The sequence below is a fragment of the Dendropsophus ebraccatus genome, chromosome 8, assembly GCF_027789765.1.
Source record: "Dendropsophus ebraccatus isolate aDenEbr1 chromosome 8, aDenEbr1.pat, whole genome shotgun sequence".
NCBI classification, from domain to species: domain Eukaryota; kingdom Metazoa; phylum Chordata; class Amphibia; order Anura; family Hylidae; genus Dendropsophus; species Dendropsophus ebraccatus.
In genome coordinates, this window is record NC_091461.1 from 91,151,189 (window position 1) to 91,169,258 (window position 18,070).

Genomic DNA, 18,070 nt, shown 5'->3' on the forward strand with positions numbered 1-18,070 from the left:
CATGTAAAAAGTCAACATGCTAGTATGTACCTGAAAAGGTGGCCTTTCATTTAGGCTTGCTAACCATAATGTTCGATTTTATCTTGAACACAAATTTAAAGAAAAGATGGTTTTTACTTTTCCAAAGCTTGACACTATTATATGTGCTCTAGACATATTTAAACACACAACTGTCAATGTTTGCATTATTCCTAGAAAGTAAGTTATAACCAGATGCACACAGAGGATATGTCTGGGAATGTTATTTTCAACACATTCAAGCCAAAGTCTGGATTGTCTTGGTAACAGATAATTCGTAGGATCATACAACGTAGGACTTTAGTGGATGTTTGCCATTTGATGTTAAAAATTTATATTATTCTTATGTTTGTAAATATGTGTGTTTTGTATAATAACTGACTATTTGTTTATAATGGCATACATACTAAGTATAGCAACATTGTTTCAAGTCATACGTTTAATGTATCTTTTGTAGTGATTGTACATTATCCAACATCTGGCAACAAAAGCCATTGCCATATACTGTGTGTACACACATCAGAAACATGTCCCAAGTCAGTCCCATTAGCAAACTGATTTCATCTTATGTAAATGTAGTTATTATATTTTTGACTTTCATGAAGCAAGCACTTGTTAAGATGTTGGTTATGGAAAGAATGTCCTTCACAATCACCACAGAGGCAAAAACGACTTACATCATTCATGCATATGTTTGTGTTAATGATCTCTAATCTAAAATTAGAGTTGGAAACGATCTTACAATATGTGTTCTGAACTGAATATTGTGTATTAAAAAGGTAAATTTGTAATATTCTGAAATTGTTTTTACCAGGAATGACATTATTTTGCCAGGGGGGTTGTGGCGAGGGTGAATAAAAATAGATAAAATTTAATTATTTACAAACATTTCTAAAAAAAATTTGTATAAATAATAAATGATGAAACATCTTTAACAATTACATTGCTAAGGTAAGTATTTATAAACTTAGGAGAGAATACACAAATTGCAGATGAAGATTACAATAAACAGGTAAAGATTTTACTACACAGCACACTTTATATAGTGGTGGGCCAGGAAAACAGAACAATGTCTGAGGCTAAAAGTATGTTTACACATATAGTAAGGTCTTGCTAATATACAGTTAAAATGAAACCTAGGCCAGGAACTAGCCAATTTTTGCCTTAATTTAAGTGTATGTTGCCATGTATGTTTTTCCCAATACATTGTTACATGTTCTATGTGCAGGACCCCAGGACAACATGAATGCAGTAATGGTCTGTAAAGAATTATATTTTTCCACGGACATAGAGGTAAGCCAAACAACAACAGGGGACTGTATGCCAAGTAATAGAACAAAAAACACATTGTGACAGGAGCTACAACAATGTCCAGGGGTGTTGATAGGGGAGGACAGCTGGGCCTGCGGCAGAGACCAGGGTGTGTGCCATCACAGGGAGCAGAGAGAGAAGGAAGACAGTGGATGATCGAGAATAGAAGACTTCTGCCCTGTGTCATTGTGTAGAGCCATGATGTTTTTAACTTTTGCCACTAAGCTGTAGGGTGTTATTTGGCTACACAGTACATAAATTGAATGAGTTTACTATTTTATGGGGCACACCAGCTTATTTTTGTCACAAATTCATGCAAACATGTGGGACTGAAGATGTGCGTGTCATACATTATCATGTATGTTTCTAAATAATGTAACAACTTTTGAAATTTAATAAGTGGTAAAATAAAACTAGTTGGAATGTATTCAGTGGCATCAAATCCATGGCCTTAAAAAATAACATGGTCAATACAAATACTATTTGAACATTATTTTAATGGTATAGTAGAACAATATAACATTGCCATCATCTGGTTCATACGAACATTCCTTTGAAATTAAATGTACACATAGTCTTAAGTGTCTTAAGTGATTCAGACTTTGAAGAAATTAAATTTTACAAACAAAAATGTGTTTCGTAACAACAATACACTAAATCATTACATAGCTGTGAAAGTCTTGTCAGTGTAATCAGGATTGTGTAGTTTATTTGGAGACTAAGGGAAGCGATACATGCTGTTTGCATTCTGGACCCGAGCAGATGGCATCCGTGGATAAGTATTTTGGTGATACTGTGGATAAGAATGTGGTGGAGCATAATGTTGATGCGATTGTGTAAATTGAGGTTCAGGCATCTGTTGATCAGTTAGATTTGTGTTTGTTCTTAATTGTCCCTGAATACCTTTGGCCAGTGCTTCATTAATGATTCTCTCACAAACAATTTGTTGGTCCGGGGCCATCCTCCGCATTTTACCAGCAACATTATAACCTAAACCCTCAAACTCATCGATTGGGCTGCTCATTAGTTTCTCTGAAATGTTCAATAGATGTTTCGTGCACAGCTGCTGTTCTCGACTACGCTTTCTGAAAGCCATAGCCTCGGGACGTTTAGGAAGTGTGTTTGCTGATGGTTGGCTCATCATTTGCTGAGATGATGACTGACTTGCTCCAGCATCCTGATCGCCACATGTTTCCTGAAAAGGTTAAGAATATATTAGCACAGTTTACATTTGTACAAATAGATCATCATGACATATCAGCAGAAGTTTAGGCATCTAAGTAATTTTGTAAATTATGCCAGTGTTCACTCTAAAACATTCTGGCTATACAGATAACACGTTTAAAAAGGTCCATTTCACAATTTTACTATCACCAACAACATTTGGGTGATGTTGTTAATAATAAATTAATATAAACAGTTCCAACCACAAATGTATATGAAAATAACATGTCAGAAGTATAAACCAAAAATTTATATTAATTTGCTCACACGGAAGGTACTGCACAGACCTGGCAGAGGCAACAAAATACCTGTTTAACTATGTGCCATGGCTCCAGGGTTCATGGGTTACAAACATTTAAGTAAACAGTGTAATGCGTATTTTATACACAATGCTTGCCAGAGCAGTATGTCAACACAGGAAACACATCAAATAATTAGACAATACAGCAGCTAGTGTGTGACCTACACCTGAGCAGCCCTTAATCATATGCTATGCCAACATGGTTGATGATGCATGGAAACAGCCAGGGCCGGGAGAAGGAGTTTTTGTGCCGTAGGAAGAGACAGCAAATGGTCCCCACCCCCGGATAGCCCCACATACAGTATAGCCTCCTGCCTGCCACCACATAGTGTAGAGCAGGGGTCAAAAAACTTTTGCCACAGGGGGACAGTTGACAGCGGTGGAGGGCTGGACTACTATATGCTGCTGCTATATGTGGTCAGTGGGGAGTGATTGCAACTGTAGGAGAACACTGTCCCTGCCCATGCGGAGTAGTTGTAGTGGAGGATCATACTGCTCATCTGTGTCTGGTCCGGGGGAGGAGCATTGGCGGTGGGTTAGGATGGTGGAATTGTAGTTCTATCACAGACGCACAGATCATGCTGGGAGTTGTAGTTCTACCTCTGCCACACAAGTCATGCTGGGAGTAGCTCAGCCACACATGAGCACACACAATACATAAGCACACACATTCCAATAACACACACATTACATTAGCAAGCACACAGCAAAGCAAACCAGTAGCAGTGGAAGAGGACTCTGTCTGGGCGCAGGGGATCCTGATCTGGCGGGAGGGGGCGGGGGTTGGGGCATCTGTCACTACAGTTGCACTTTGCCCCTCTCCTGATCGGCTACGGCGGTCATGTGACATAGGGCAGAAACTTTTCTTCTGCTCCCGAGCCAAGCAGAAGAGAGGAGGAAACCAGATGCCTGCCACTGCGGCCCTGGAGACTTCAGTACCTGTGTGAGTGGGTGAAGGGATGCAGCTGCGTGTGAGGTCGGGTGTGGTGATTTTTAGACATTGCGGAACATAGAATTTGCCACTAGATGGCGCCCTAGCCCATCACCTACCCTGCCCTACCCATTGTCCCAGCCCTGGAAACAGCATTCCAACAATCGGAGCAAATAGACTGCTCAGGACACATATACACAGCTGATGCACTTTCTATAATTAACAATCAAAAAATAAAACACAGATAAATCCTGTACAAAGGGACCTTAGGGATGAAAGTTCGAATAAGCAGCATGAAAAAACTATATGACTATTATTCTTTTGGCCAACTACAGATAGCCTGTTGACCCACCCATCACAACACCCTTTGAGAATGCATAACATTTTAAATAAAATTAATTATAAAGGACACATTTTAATCCAATGCGGAATTCATTCTGAATTTAAAGCTGGACATCAGATAAGAGCACAAATTAGCTCACACTTGCTTGAAGACAACACAACACAACTACACTATTTCAACATGGATCACTTTATACATGAATAAACTAAGGAACGGAAGTAAAGTGGAAAACATTAATACAAAAAAGGATACCTGGCTAATCACGAATGGTGTTGTTTCAGTATTGGAGGTTGTAGCTTCATCATTGCTTGTATTTTTGTCCAAGTACACATTGTCTTCAGTCTCCAAGGTTGATGATGAGTCTCTAGAATGCTCATGATCATTTGTGAATGACAACATGTCATAATACCACAAACGAGGCTGGTATATCTCGTCTGCAGCAGCTCCAGAACGCTTGGAGGCCTCAACTTTGTTTAATTCTTTTTTGTATACTGTACGTAAGTTTTGTATCTTCTGCTTTACGTATTTCAGGTCAGCTGTTGGTACATATTTCCGACAGAGCTCTATTAATTTCCCAAAAGCTTCGCCTTTTAGTTGCCGATTGGAATATTCTTTGCTTTTTACCCTCCATAAGCAGGGTAGAGCCTGATAAGATTCAATAAATTCCCTAGTGAACTCATTATGATTTTCCATCTAAATAAAGACAAATATAGAAATACTTTGGTTATGACAAGCAAATGTTAGAAAAAATGCTGCTTAGAAACACACAAACTTTAAAAATCATATGGCTTTAAAATTACATATACAGGACACATGTCACAAATCACAATTAAAACGCTCGCATACACATACCTCATACGATCGGACACAACGGAATGATCGGCACAAGCGAGTCAAACTACAGGAAGTTACGAATGAATAACAGGCCAACACTCGGTGACGTGTTCGCCCGCATCAAAATAGACAATCCTCTCTCGTAACAACAATGGATAATTCATTAGCCGCGGAATAGTACACTCCTTCTGCGAACGCACACAAGAAATTGTTAATCGTTTACTATAAGTCGGTACATTCATGTTTACACGAGAAGATTACAACACAATATTTAAACGACCAACGATGATTTGAGAACTTTGCGAACGACCACGATCCGCGATAAATCATTAATCGTTTGTAACGTTTACACTGGAAGATTATCGTACCAATTCGATCCTTAGGGTATATTCACACGGGCGTCTCGCATAAGAAATCCGCAGCTAATCCGCAATACACATATTCTTATTATTATTAATATATCTATTGCGGATTAGCTGCGGATTTCTTATGTGAGACGCCCGTGTGAATATACCCTTACAACGATTTTTCGAACGATTATCGTCCCATGTAAACGGACCATCAGTCTCTTTCTTCCAACCAGCACAAAACTAAAAAGCTGCCTTCAGGAGACGAGACCTGGATTTCTGGTAAGTATAGCTTTGTTTTACAGCATAACTAAAAAAATAATAATAATAATATAAATTGCAAACTTATTTCACAGGTACTGTTGATTTAGAAAGTAATACCCACAGTGACACTTAAAGGATATGTTCCCACAACATAGTATATTTGAAAATAACAGCATTGAAATCAATGCAATGCTGCCTGTTCTATGCACATGCCACACCGATAACGGCCAATTGATGCGGCCATACAAAAGAATGATCTTAATGACGGCTGCTGTTCCACAAATAGCGGCTGTTATTAATCTTCCACACGAATGCAGTTAGTTCATCCATGGTGTGTACAGAAATTAATGCTTAATTGATTTCCATACACACCCAAAATAGGTTGTATGGAAATAAATGTTCCTGCGGCTGTCAGAGCTCTGACGGCTGCAGGAACATGCAAACACATTCTCAAGATTCTCAATGTATCAATAGGAAATAATTAATAAAGACTAGACTGATAATCCTGTTGAGATTAATTGATCTATTGATTTAATTCCAATTCCACTTCCTGACCACGTTATGTGGTTTCGTTTAGAAGCAGAAGATCTAATTTAAAAAAATTCATATGTGCAAAAGGACCAGGACCTTCCAATAATAGAAAAACACAAACATATGATGGGTACAGAAATTATGCCACTCCCACACCAAAAATATGCCAGGTACAAATAGATACAGCTTAAAAGCAGAAGCTCTGCAGGTGGGTGTTTGTGAAAGCAGATCGTCGAATGAGCCTAGTGATTTAGATTTGGCAATAGACAGCCCAAGATCATCAAATAAGCCTAGAGATTTTGATTTGGCCATAGAAAGCCCAAGCTCGTCAAATGAGCGATTTAGATTTGGCCATACACAGCCCAAGATCATCAAATAAGCCTAGAGATTTAGATTTGGCCATAGACAGCCCAAGCTCGTCAAATGAGCCTAGTGATTTAGATTTGGCCATAGACAGCCTTAGCCATCAATGGACGAATCTCCGAGAGATTCATTTATTGCACAAAGATCGTAAGGAGATTTTGGAGGGAATGTGGCTGGACAACAACATAATTAATGTAAGCCAAAACCTCATTTGTGAAGAACATCCATCAATAGATAGATTGGTGGATACCATCCTTCTTTCTCATACTGACATAAATGTTCTGGCAGGAAACAACGCTTAAAGGGAACCTGTCGCCCCCCCCCCCCCCCCCCCCCCCCCGTGCCGGGGTGACAGGCTCCCGACACCCCGCTACAGCCCCCTATACTCACCTGATGCCGACGGGTCCCGCTTCTGGATCCGGTCGGGTCACGGAGATCTCAGCCGCTGCAGTCCGGCGCGCGCGCTGAGAGATGAGTCCAACGCTCATAGAGAATGACAGGCGAGTCCAGCACTCCGTCATTCTCGTGAGCGTGGGATGCAGGAGTAAGTGCAGGGAAAAAAGCACTTTATGGGTACAAACCCGCTTGACGTATTTGCTGCGTGAATCAGTCTTAAAAATAAGCAGGCAAAATGCAGGTTGGCTTTATACAATTGTTCTGCGTTAAAATACGCAATTGCGTATTTTTGAAGCTACATGCGTTTTTCGCACAGGTTGTTAACAACTGATGCTTTGCTAACAACAAGCTTCACGCTTCAAAAATACGCAATTGCGTATTTTAACGCAGAACAATCGTATAAAGCCAACCTCCGTTTTGCCTGCTTATTTTTAAGACTGATTCACGCAGCAAATACGTCAAGTGGGTTTGTACCCTATAAGCATTTCCCGTAATAAGTGTATATTGGTGATTTGTATAACTTTTGGGGGGCAATACAATACTTTAATTAAAAATTTTGCCAGTCCCACACGATTGAGTCTCTGTAGTGGAAGACATGGAAACCTCCCGTACCTTGCTGCTGTTCTACAAGGACTTCCGGGACTTTTATGTTTCGTTATGTTTGCACTGTTTTTACCATTTGCCATAATGGTTTCTTGTTATTGTTCTTTTTTCTATCCTCTTTTGATGATCAGACATTTCATGCTTATTGTATTTCTGTTCTCTTTCCCTAGTTTGCCTCCTGTCCTTGCCCGTGGACGTCTCCGCACCCAATGCTCCATCCATCTAGTGGTGCCCCCTACTCGCTGGGATGGGAATGGCCCACGCTATGCAGCTCTCATCCGAGATCCGTGTCAGGAACCCAGCGGAATAGGATGAGTACACAATATACACCTGATGCCCATACATACCACACTCCCACTCACTTCAATGTAGTTTCATGGAACGTAGCGGGACTTAACACTCCCATTAAGCGGACCAAAGTTTTAGCCCATCTCAAACGTCTGAAATCAGACATAGTGTTCCTACAGGAGACACACTGGAAATTAGATGATCACCCCACCCTGAAAGCCCCATGGCTAGCGGAGTATGTTGAGGCCTCTTTTACCTCTAAACGTAGAGGTGTCGCTATCTTATTTAACAAACGCCTTCCCTACTCAATCGATAGCTATCATGCAGACCCTGAAGGGCATTTCCTTTATGTAGATGTCCATATTGCTCATAAACCCTACACACTCTTAAATGTTTATGCCCCCACAACCCCAAATAGTAACTTTTATTCCTCACTACATGGTTTCCTGCTCTCCAGAACTCCCCGGCCACTTATCCTAGCAGGTAATCTCAATTCCCCCTTGCAATCCTCCCTGGACAAATCTGGACAACGAGAACACGTCAACCCGCCCACACCTACTCTTTTAACCCTTCTCTCGCAACTTGATCTCTGTGACCCCTGGAGACTACACTATCCCTCTGCCAGAGAATACACTTATCATTCTCACGTACACAATACATTTTCCCGTATTGATCATATTCTTCTTCACACATCCTTATTCACCTTAGCATCAGACCCATGTATCCATCCCATACTCATTTCTGATCACGCCCCGGTATCGCTGACCTTGGAACTGGCCCCCGCCATACAAAAAACTAGAATCTGGAAATTCCCTAATTATTTGGTGTCTTCTCCGGATTTTCTGACTTACCTGAAAACCAATTGGGCTAACTACATTGACGATAATATCGAACATGCAGATGATATACCACTCTTATGGGCCACTTCCAAGGCGGTGATGCGAGGTCATATCATTAGCTATGTTCGTCACCAAAAGAGTAAACAATCCTCTCAATTCCAACGACTCCACTCTGACCTTAGAACTGCACAACTAGACTATTTCACCCAACCCTCTGACACGACAAAACATGCGTTGGAGGAAGCAAAATCCCTCCTTGACACATTCATCCAAGCTCATGCAAGTTGGCACGTCACTGCTCTCCAAAACAGATACTACAGATGGGGAAATAGAGTTGGCCCTCTTTCAGCTAAACTGACTCGTCCATTGAACACGCGTCGCGCACCTCTTTCATTACGCGACCCACTCTCGCAGGAGATAACACATAACAGCACACGGATAGAAACTATCTTAACTGATTACTATGAAAACTTATACAGAGCTGAGCCCTCGGACCAGTCCTCTATACACGCCTTTCTTGACTCCCTATCTCTTCCTAGCCTATCAACTTCCCATAAAGAAACCTTAGAGGCGGACATCTCTGAGCAGGAGGTAACCCAAACCATCCTCTCTCTTTCCAACAATAAAACTCCGGGACCCGATGGATTTTCGGGGGAATATTACAAGCTTCTTGCTGAAGAGATGACCCCCTATCTCACCCGTCTTCTCAATCTCATTTACAAGGAAAATGTCCCCTTGCATGACTATGCACATTCACGCACAATCCTATTATTGAAACCTAATAAAGACCCTACCTCCCCCCAGTCTTACCGACCAATAGCCCTACTCAATCAGGACTATAAAATATTAACCAAAATTTTGGCCACGCGTCTTCAATCCTTCTTGCCCACACTCCTTTCCCGCAGCCAACAGGGTTTTTTACTAAATAGACACTCTGTCGGAAATGTTCGGAGGGCGGTGGCGGTCACGGTACATGCATTAAACAAGAACAACCCTCCTGCCATGCTTTTAAGCCTAGACGCAGAGAAGGCTTTTGACAAAGTCTCCTGGCCGTTCTTGTACGCCACCCTTTCCGAACTGAATTTCGGACATACATTTCTGTCCTTCTTGCAACACATCAATAGCCAAGCAGCCACTGTCCTCACTATCAACGGCAAAAATTCTCCACTCATTGACATGTTTCGTGGCACACGACAGGGCTGCCCCTTATCCCCCCTCCTTTTCAACATATCTATAGACCCCCTATTAAGACATATAGAAACCTCCCCGTTATACCCTGGTGTAAAAATTGGTGGCTCCGAGCTCAAGATCATGGCCTTTGCGGACGACCTCTTGCTGGCATTGGAGACTCCGAGAACTTCTCTTCCCTCGGCACTCAATGACCTTCAGGCCAAGGGCGCTCTTTCGGGCTATACTCTGAATCTCACCAAATGCGAAGCATTACTTCTCAAGGGACCGAGCCGTCCTCTGTGGTCATCATCGATCCCACTTCATTGGAACACGTCCCAACTCAAATATCTTGGGGTCGCAGTCACCAAGTCACCAGCACAACTGTACTCTCTGAACATAGACCATTATATTAGGACACTTGAACATACCCTCACACTTTGGAAAAATTTCCCTTTGACTTTCATGGGAAGAGCGAGCCTTTTGAAAATGGTTGAGGTGCCAAAACTTTTGTATCTACTGCAGACACTCCCCATTTACCTACGTCCAAAAGATGAACGAAAAATTAATTTCCTCTATAGATCTTTCATTTGGGGAAATAAGAAATCTAAGATCTCTTATAGAATTTTACAACAGACGAAACAACATGGAGGTGTTAACTTCCCAGACATTCGCTCCCTAAACTTGGCCACACAGTTCCGTATCATAAGAGACTGGACCCAACATACTGATATACACTTAGATACTTCCTTAGAGTGTCACATGGCATCCACCTTGTCTCTTCCTAACCTCTTACACACCCCTTACCCTGAACTACCCCCCTGGGTAAAGGAAAACCCTCTCCTCATCTCCACATGGAAGGCATGGACCAAAATCCGTAAAACTCTGCACCTTAACCCCTGTTCATCACTCTTTACCACCCTGATAGGGAATCAAAACTTTCAGCAGGGTCGCCCAGATCGCATATTCACTGTCTGGCACGCGGGGGGTCTCAGACTCATCAAGCATTTTGTCGACATGACCACTAAGCAACCACTTACCTTACAATCCCTGAAGGAAGCTTATCCTACACTTCAGTTCCCTCTCTTTGCCTATTTGCAAGCCCATAGTTACATCACCAAGCTACTCCGCACCTTGCCGCCTGAGGAATGGGACGCTACATTTCATAAGGCTTTAAATCTTCCTACCTCCACTAGACACCAAATTTCCCTGTCATATCGCTATTTTAACTCTTCCATAGATTACAGAAATGAGACGACTGGTTTGTCTCGTTGGACACAAGCGGGTCTGAACTTAGATATCCCAGACCTGTTGTCCATGCTGGACTATTCAGTCAAAATGTTACCTTCTGCCCGTTACATGGAGATGGCCCTGCGGATCTTTCACAGAACTTATATTACCCCCACAAGAGGCTTTAGAATGGGCATTTTGCAGTCTGATGCTTGTTTCAAATGTGGAGCACCGGGGGCTGACATAGCTCATTGTCTCTGGCACTGCCCAGTTATACAAACCTTTTGGAAAACAGTGGGGAGATTCGCGGGGTCACACCTTGTATCTTTTGTACCCTATGAGGCCCTATGGGGGATTTTTGGCTGGATAGATCCAGTTAAATATAACTGTGACTGGGGAGCGAGTAAGCTCCTACATCTCTTGGCTGCAGCGGCATGCAAAGCCATTTTACAAGTTTGGAAGTCCCCACACCCTCCCTCTCGTAGATTATTCTTGGATAAACTACTATTTCTGTTTAGAATGGATTGGATGGAGGCATCCATCCTCAAAGAACGTAGGGTGGAAAAATTCTTTAAAGTTTGGGAAACTCTCATTCCTACATTGCCTCTCCGAATTCAGGACAAAATTAGACATACCTTCCAAAACACAACGTGGTATCTTACCAGACAACTAGCAGACGACCCACCGATCTAATACAATTTCGTGGGACCGCACTGGAAATCTAGCCACTTTCAAGGGCATCTTCAGGAGCATGCGGAGATCCACGGGCATTCCCCTCCCCCCCCCTTCTTCCCTTGTCTTTCCTAATACCTTAATGTTATTGTATTACCAAGCTTCAGCAATCGCAAAAGACTTTTCCATGTTGAACTTAACCGATGCAATTGCTCATATTCATAGTATTCTGTTCGTGTATCACCTATGTGCCTTCTTATGCTTCTTACATACCTGTCTACATGTAAGTTCTGGTTATGCTGAAGTCTTGAATAAAAAACAATTTAAAGAGAAAAATTTTTGCCAGACTTCTCCTTTAAGAGACGCTCTGCTGCTATAGTTCTATTGTGTATGTTTTTAATATTGCTTGGAATAGCTTACACGGGCGCTAACGCTACAGCACCAAACTCTTCAGTCACTACTTATATAGCCCTAATTATTGACGACAATTCTTGGTATCATACACTTTTTTCATTTATTAATGAACCACTATGAATTGTTTTGTACAGTGGGCCACAAATAAATCGCACTTGACACAGATGGAAGGGGACGCACAGCAGGCAAATCCTGATGCACAATCTAGCCAAACCGAATTGATTCCTCCCACGCAGGGAGATAACAGCACTGCGCAGTCAGAAAATACACAGCTGCGAGATTCCGACCCGAATGCATTATCGGTGGGGATAAATCACATTCAACTGAGGACTGTTGAGGACACAATAAGATCCAATTTGCTCCAACTTAAGGCTGAAGTGTCGGCCCAGTCCTCCCGCATAGACACTTTGGTAAAGAGGATTACATGATTACATGATCAAATGATAGATAGACTTGACAACCAGGAAAATAGGTTGCGTAGAAACAATTTCCGCATAGTCGTAGTCAATGAATCTCTTGTACCAGCTGACCTACAAAAATTTTGTGAGCGAGACCTCCAGAAAGTTTGGGTCTTTCGCATGTCTGCAGGGTTGAGAGGGTGCATCATGTGGGCCTCCCCCACAATTGACCACAAATGAGAAGGATTCTGCAAATAAGAAGCTGCGACAAATTATATTCAAGCTCTATACTGGGATACGCCAAAAGTGGTGAGCCGAGGTAAAATAATGGCGTATCATACCACGATGAAAAAGAAAACTGACTCGCTACCATGAGGCTAGTATATCATCAACATCAACCATGCCTGAGGCTGGTAAAGTATTCTTAGACTCATTAAACCTGCCATCACTATCTGCTGATGACTCAGATTTTTTGTGTGCAGATGTTAAGACCGAGGAAGTCATGCCACCGTAAAGTCTTTGCATAATGGTAAAGCCCCAGGCCCCGATGGCTATTCCAGCGAAGCAGGCTTATATTAAGGTACTCCCCAAACCCGGTAAGGATGTGTTACAACCTAGCTCCTATCGGCCTATCTCATTAATAAACCAGGACATGAAGTTGCTTTCTAAAATACTGGCGGACAGACTTGCCTCTCTTTTGCCCGACCTCATAGGCCACCACCAAGTGGGTTTCGTCAAGGGGAGGTCATCTGTTACTAATCTTCATAAGGTCTTGGCGGTGTTGGATCACACTCGTCACCAACCCTGGTGAGGTATTCAACCTGCCTTACTCACGTTAGACGCGGAAAAATAGTTTGACAACGTTCGTTGGGACTGGCTGGGGTTGGTGCTCGATGGATTCAGCATACAGGGTAACTTCAGATCCTTTTTGTCTGGGCTATACCAGAATCTCATGGCCAGGATATACACACCGGGAATATTGTTGGCACCCATTAGGATGGAAAAAGGGATGCGCTAAGGTTGCCCATTGTCCCCGTTGCTATTTGATGTGGCCATAGAGCCATTAGCCCGCCATCTCTTACAGGCCACTGTTTATGAGGGGGTGACAATTCATCAGCAACCATTGCAGCTGGCAATGTTCGCGGATGACATACTTATGTTTCTGAGTAACCCCAGTTCAGATCTCCCACGTATTTTTGAGTGTTTATCCTGGTATGGTGACTTCTCAGGTTATAATATTAATGTCACGAAAAGTGAATTATTGCCTTTTGGGAAAGCTACTCCACAATTTCAAAGGGTGGCAGGATCTTTGGGTGTGCTAATGGCTTCCTCCGTCATAACTTACCTGGGCATTAAAATAGGGAAATCAACAGCCTCCATATATTCTTTAAACTACACTCCAATAATCCATAAAATAACATCAAAACTACAGCACTGGCGTTCGTTACCATTGTCCCTCATGAGGACATGCCACCTGATAAAAATGATTAGCTTTGCACGTCTGCTGTACCCCTTACAAACCCTACCTTTATTACTTAGACATCTAGATGTTAAAGCGCTGCATTCCGCATTTTCCAAATTTATTTGGAATGGCAGGAGACCCAGAATTGCCCAAACTAAATTAATGTTGTGCAAAGTAGAGGGAGGAGTTAATTTCCCTAATGTCAGAGGCTATAATCTGGTCTGCATGTTCCATCACATATTAGATTGGATACATGATTCCTCTCACTTTTTAAATCTGGTCTTGGAAAAGGCGTTAGCTGCTTTATGGGATTTACATAGTCTTTTACACACGTCCTATGCCAAGTTACCACTCGCTGTAAAACAATCTGTTCTTTTGAAAGACACAATTATAGCATCAAGCACCCGGAATTTTTACGAGACCAAACTATGCTGGATAAGGTTATGGCAGTATAGGGGGACACAGGGCACTGTAGGGACACTGAGCATCCCTCAGCCATCATCCTCTCCAGCCCGCACAGCTCTGGGAGTCGGGCCATGACATCACCATTTTATCCAGGAAGTGAAGCCTTGATGCAGTAGTAAGTGCAGGGTAAAAGGCCCTTTATGTGCACTTCCTATAATAACTATATTGGTGATTTGTATGACTTTTAGGGGGCAATAGAATATTTCAATAAAAAAATTTTTGATGGACTTCTCCTTTAACCCCTTAAGGACAGAGCCAATTTCGATTTTTGCGTTTTCGTTTTTTCTTGTGCTTAAAAGGCCATAGCACTTACATTTTTCCACCTAGAAACCCACATAAACCCTTATTTTTGGCGCCACTAATTGTACTTTGCAATGACAGGCAGAATTTTTTTCATAAAGTACACTGGAAAAAAAAAATTAAATAATAATTTGTGGTAAAAATTGGAAAAAAAAAACGCATTTTGTTTATTTGGGGGGTATTTGTTTTTACACCATTCACCCTGGGGTAAAACTAGGGCTGGGCGATATGGGCCTAAATCAATATCGCGGTTTATCGCACATGTAGCGGCGGTAACGATAACTGAACGATAATTATGACACTCCCCTTTTGCAAACCACACCCACTTGCTATGCAAACCACACCCACTTGCCATACTTGATATCAAAAAAGTAAAAAAGCTCACTGAGCAGCAAGCCGTGGTTAGTCTATCATTATCATCATTATTATTATCATTTGTCATTATTAGGGGGTGTATGACTACACAGGAAGGGCCGACAGGGGTGTATGACTGTACGGGGAGGGCTGACAGGGTGTATGACTATACAGGGGGGGCGGACAGGGGTGTATGACTTACAGGGGGGGGGGGGCGGAAAGGGGTGTATGACTATACAAGGGGGCCGACAGGGGTGTATGACTATACAGGGGGGCCGACAGGGGTGTATGACTATACAGGGGGGCCGACAGGGGTGTATGACTATACAGGGGGGCCGACAGGGGTGTATGACTATACAGGGGGGGGGGGCGGCAGGGGTGTATGACTGTACAGGGAGGGCTGACAGGGTGTATGACTATACAGGGGGGGCGGACAGGGGTGTATGACTTACAGGGGGGGGGGGGGCGGAAAGGGGTGTATGACTATACAAGGGGGCCGACAGGGGTGTATGACTATACAGGGGGGCCGACAGGGGTGTATGACTATACAGGGGGGCCGACAGGGGTGTATGACTATACAGGGGGGCCGACAGGGGTGTATGACTATACAGGGGGGGCGGACAGGGGTGTATGACTATACAGGGGGGGGGGGGGGGGCGACAGGGGTGTATGACTGTACAGGGGGGGCGGACAGGGGTGTATGACTGTACAGGGGTGGGGCCGACAGGGGTGTATGACTGTACAAGGGGGGCGGACAGGGGTGTATGACTGTACAGGGGGGGGCCGACAGGGGTGTATGACTATACAGGGGGGGGGCGGACAGGGGTGTATGACTATACAGGGGGGGGGCGGACAGGGGTGTATGACTATACAGGGGGGGCGGACAGGGGTGTATGACTATACAGGGGGGGCGGACAGGAGTGTATGACTATACAGGGGGAGGGTGGACAGGGGTGTATGACTATACAGGGGGAGGGTGGACAGGGGTCTATGACTGTACGGGGGGACAGGGATGTGCTACTATACAGGGGGTGGATAGGCGTGTATGTATGACTGTAGTTCCCCTCAGTAACAGTACAAGGCTGTAACTTAGGAGGAATGGATGGGCTGCAGCAGGCAGGATAAGCTATAGGAGACATTGCTGTGTGTGACATCCTGCCTGCTGCAGCCCATCCATTCCTCCTAACTTACAGTCTTGTACTGTTTACTGAGAGGACTACAGGTCAGCTGCTGCTCCAGCTCTGAAATGCCGGCGTCCCTGCACACACACATGTGCAGCACTTGCCGGCCGGATGTGGGGGGCGCTCAGATGAGACCGGACGGGGGGCCTCGGATGTGGGGGGCCTCGGATGTGGGGGGCCTCGGACGGGTGAGGTAAGGTGGGGAGGCCTCGGATGGGACCGGTCCAGTGGGGTGAGGGCCTCGGACGGGTGAGGTGGGACCAGACGGGTGGGGAGATCGGGCGCTCGGACGGGACTTGTGGCGGGGGCGGGCATTCTCACCTGGACCCTGCTTCTGCTGCTCCTGCTCCTCCTCCTTCTCCTCCTCCCCCACCTCCCGCTCTGATGCAGGCGTCCCTGCACATAACGTGCAGCGCTAATGCAGGGCAGCGCGCGTGTGTGCGGGAGCACTCTGACGGGACAGGAGAGGGGAGAGGGCGCTCTGAAAGGAAGATAGAAGTACAAAAATACCGCAGATACCGTCCTGGCTAAGTTGAGGTCGGTTAACCGACGCCAGTGACGGTATCGGTATTTTTGCGGTATACCGCCCAGCCCTAGGTAAAACTGACTTGTTATATATGTTCCTCAAGTCGTTACGATTAAAACGATATATAACATGTATAACTTTTATTGTATCTGATGGCCTGTAAAAAATTCAAACCATTGTTAACAAATATACGTTCCTTAAAATCGCTCCATTCCCAGGCTTATAGCGCTTTTATCCTTTGGACTATGGGGCTGTGATTTTGCGCCATGATGTTTACTTTCTATCGGTACCTTGATTGCGCATAAGCGACTTTTTGATCGCTTCTTATTACAATTTTTCTAGATTTGATGCAACCAAAAATGCGCAATTTTGCACTTTGGGATTTTTTTGCCCTTACGCCGTTTACCGTGCGAGATCAGGAATGTGATTAATTATTAGTTTGATCTCCGCCACTAGACACCAGGGAACGGCTGCATACGGTAATCGGATGCAGCTGTCAACTTTGACAGCTGCATCTGATTACCTGATTAGCGGGCACGGCGATTGGACAGTGCCCGCTAATAGCCGCAGTCCCGGGCTACATGCGGCACCCGGGATCGCGCCGGTTCACAGCTGGGTCACCGCGCGGAACCGTTCTGAACCCCCTTACCGACAACAGGGCGTAAATATACGCCCTTTGTCATTAAGGGGTTAACATTAGCAGGGTTCAGGACTTTACACTTTAAACATAAATACCCCCCTTCTTACCAGCACTAACCTAACCTATGCATGACCTATGAACTTGTCAATAGATTAATGGCTAAAGAACTCTCATTACACCCATTTGGACCTTTGTTTTTTAAGTCCTATCAGGCATCTACCCCAGATACATCAGCACTTTGTGGTACATTATGTCATAGCTGCGGCGGCTGCCCATGACTAGATAGAAAAGGTGCATAGATCCACTTGGATTTAACCCTCTCACACTGACTAAGCTGCTTCCAAGTGAGTAGCTGTACCAGGTACATAGATCCACTTTACAAGTGAGGAGAATTGCCAGATACATAGATCCACTTTCCAAGTGAGGAGATAGAAAAGGAGGATAGGTCCACTCAGATTTATCATTCTCACACTGAATAAGCTATCCCCAAGTAAGTGGATGGATAAGGTAGGTAGATTCACTTGGATTTAGACACAACCTTGATCGTACGCACTGCACTCTCTATACTGCTGCCTCACAGAATGCCCGGGAAACCAGCAGAGGGAAGATAGCTCCGCCCACACATGAGACTGGTCACATGGGCATGACGTCATCAAAGGTCCTTTAGA

At 43.9% G+C, this 18,070-nt stretch overlaps 1 protein-coding gene across 2 annotated transcripts; it reads right to left on the reverse strand.

The window, feature by feature from the left end:
• Positions 1 to 1,918: 1,918 nt before the first annotated feature.
• LOC138799611 (uncharacterized) lies at positions 1,919 to 18,025 on the reverse strand. Of its 2 annotated transcripts, none has more exons than XM_069981056.1 (4): positions 17,956 to 18,025; positions 4,981 to 5,150; positions 4,381 to 4,821; positions 1,919 to 2,524 (listed from the first exon to the last, which is right to left on the reverse strand). In XM_069981056.1, exons 3-4 carry the CDS (start codon positions 4,819 to 4,821, stop codon positions 2,048 to 2,050), a joined length of 918 nt encoding a protein of 305 aa, XP_069837157.1. In that variant the 5' UTR covers positions 4,981 to 5,150; positions 17,956 to 18,025; the 3' UTR covers positions 1,919 to 2,047. The 2 variants fall into 2 exon arrangements, with proteins under 2 accessions (XP_069837157.1, XP_069837156.1); XM_069981055.1 differs by having other exon boundaries at positions 17,941 to 18,015.
• Between the last annotated feature and the right edge of the window lie 45 nt (positions 18,026 to 18,070).

Coding starts and splice junctions, on each gene's coding strand:
- LOC138799611 (XM_069981056.1), bottom strand. CDS start 4,821: ATGGAAAATCATAATGAGTTCACTAGGGAATTTATTGAATCTTATCAG. Junction 2,525..4,380: donor CACCATTCGTGATTAGCCAG/GTATCCTTTTTT, acceptor TAACCTTTTCAG/GAAACATGTGGCGATCAGGA.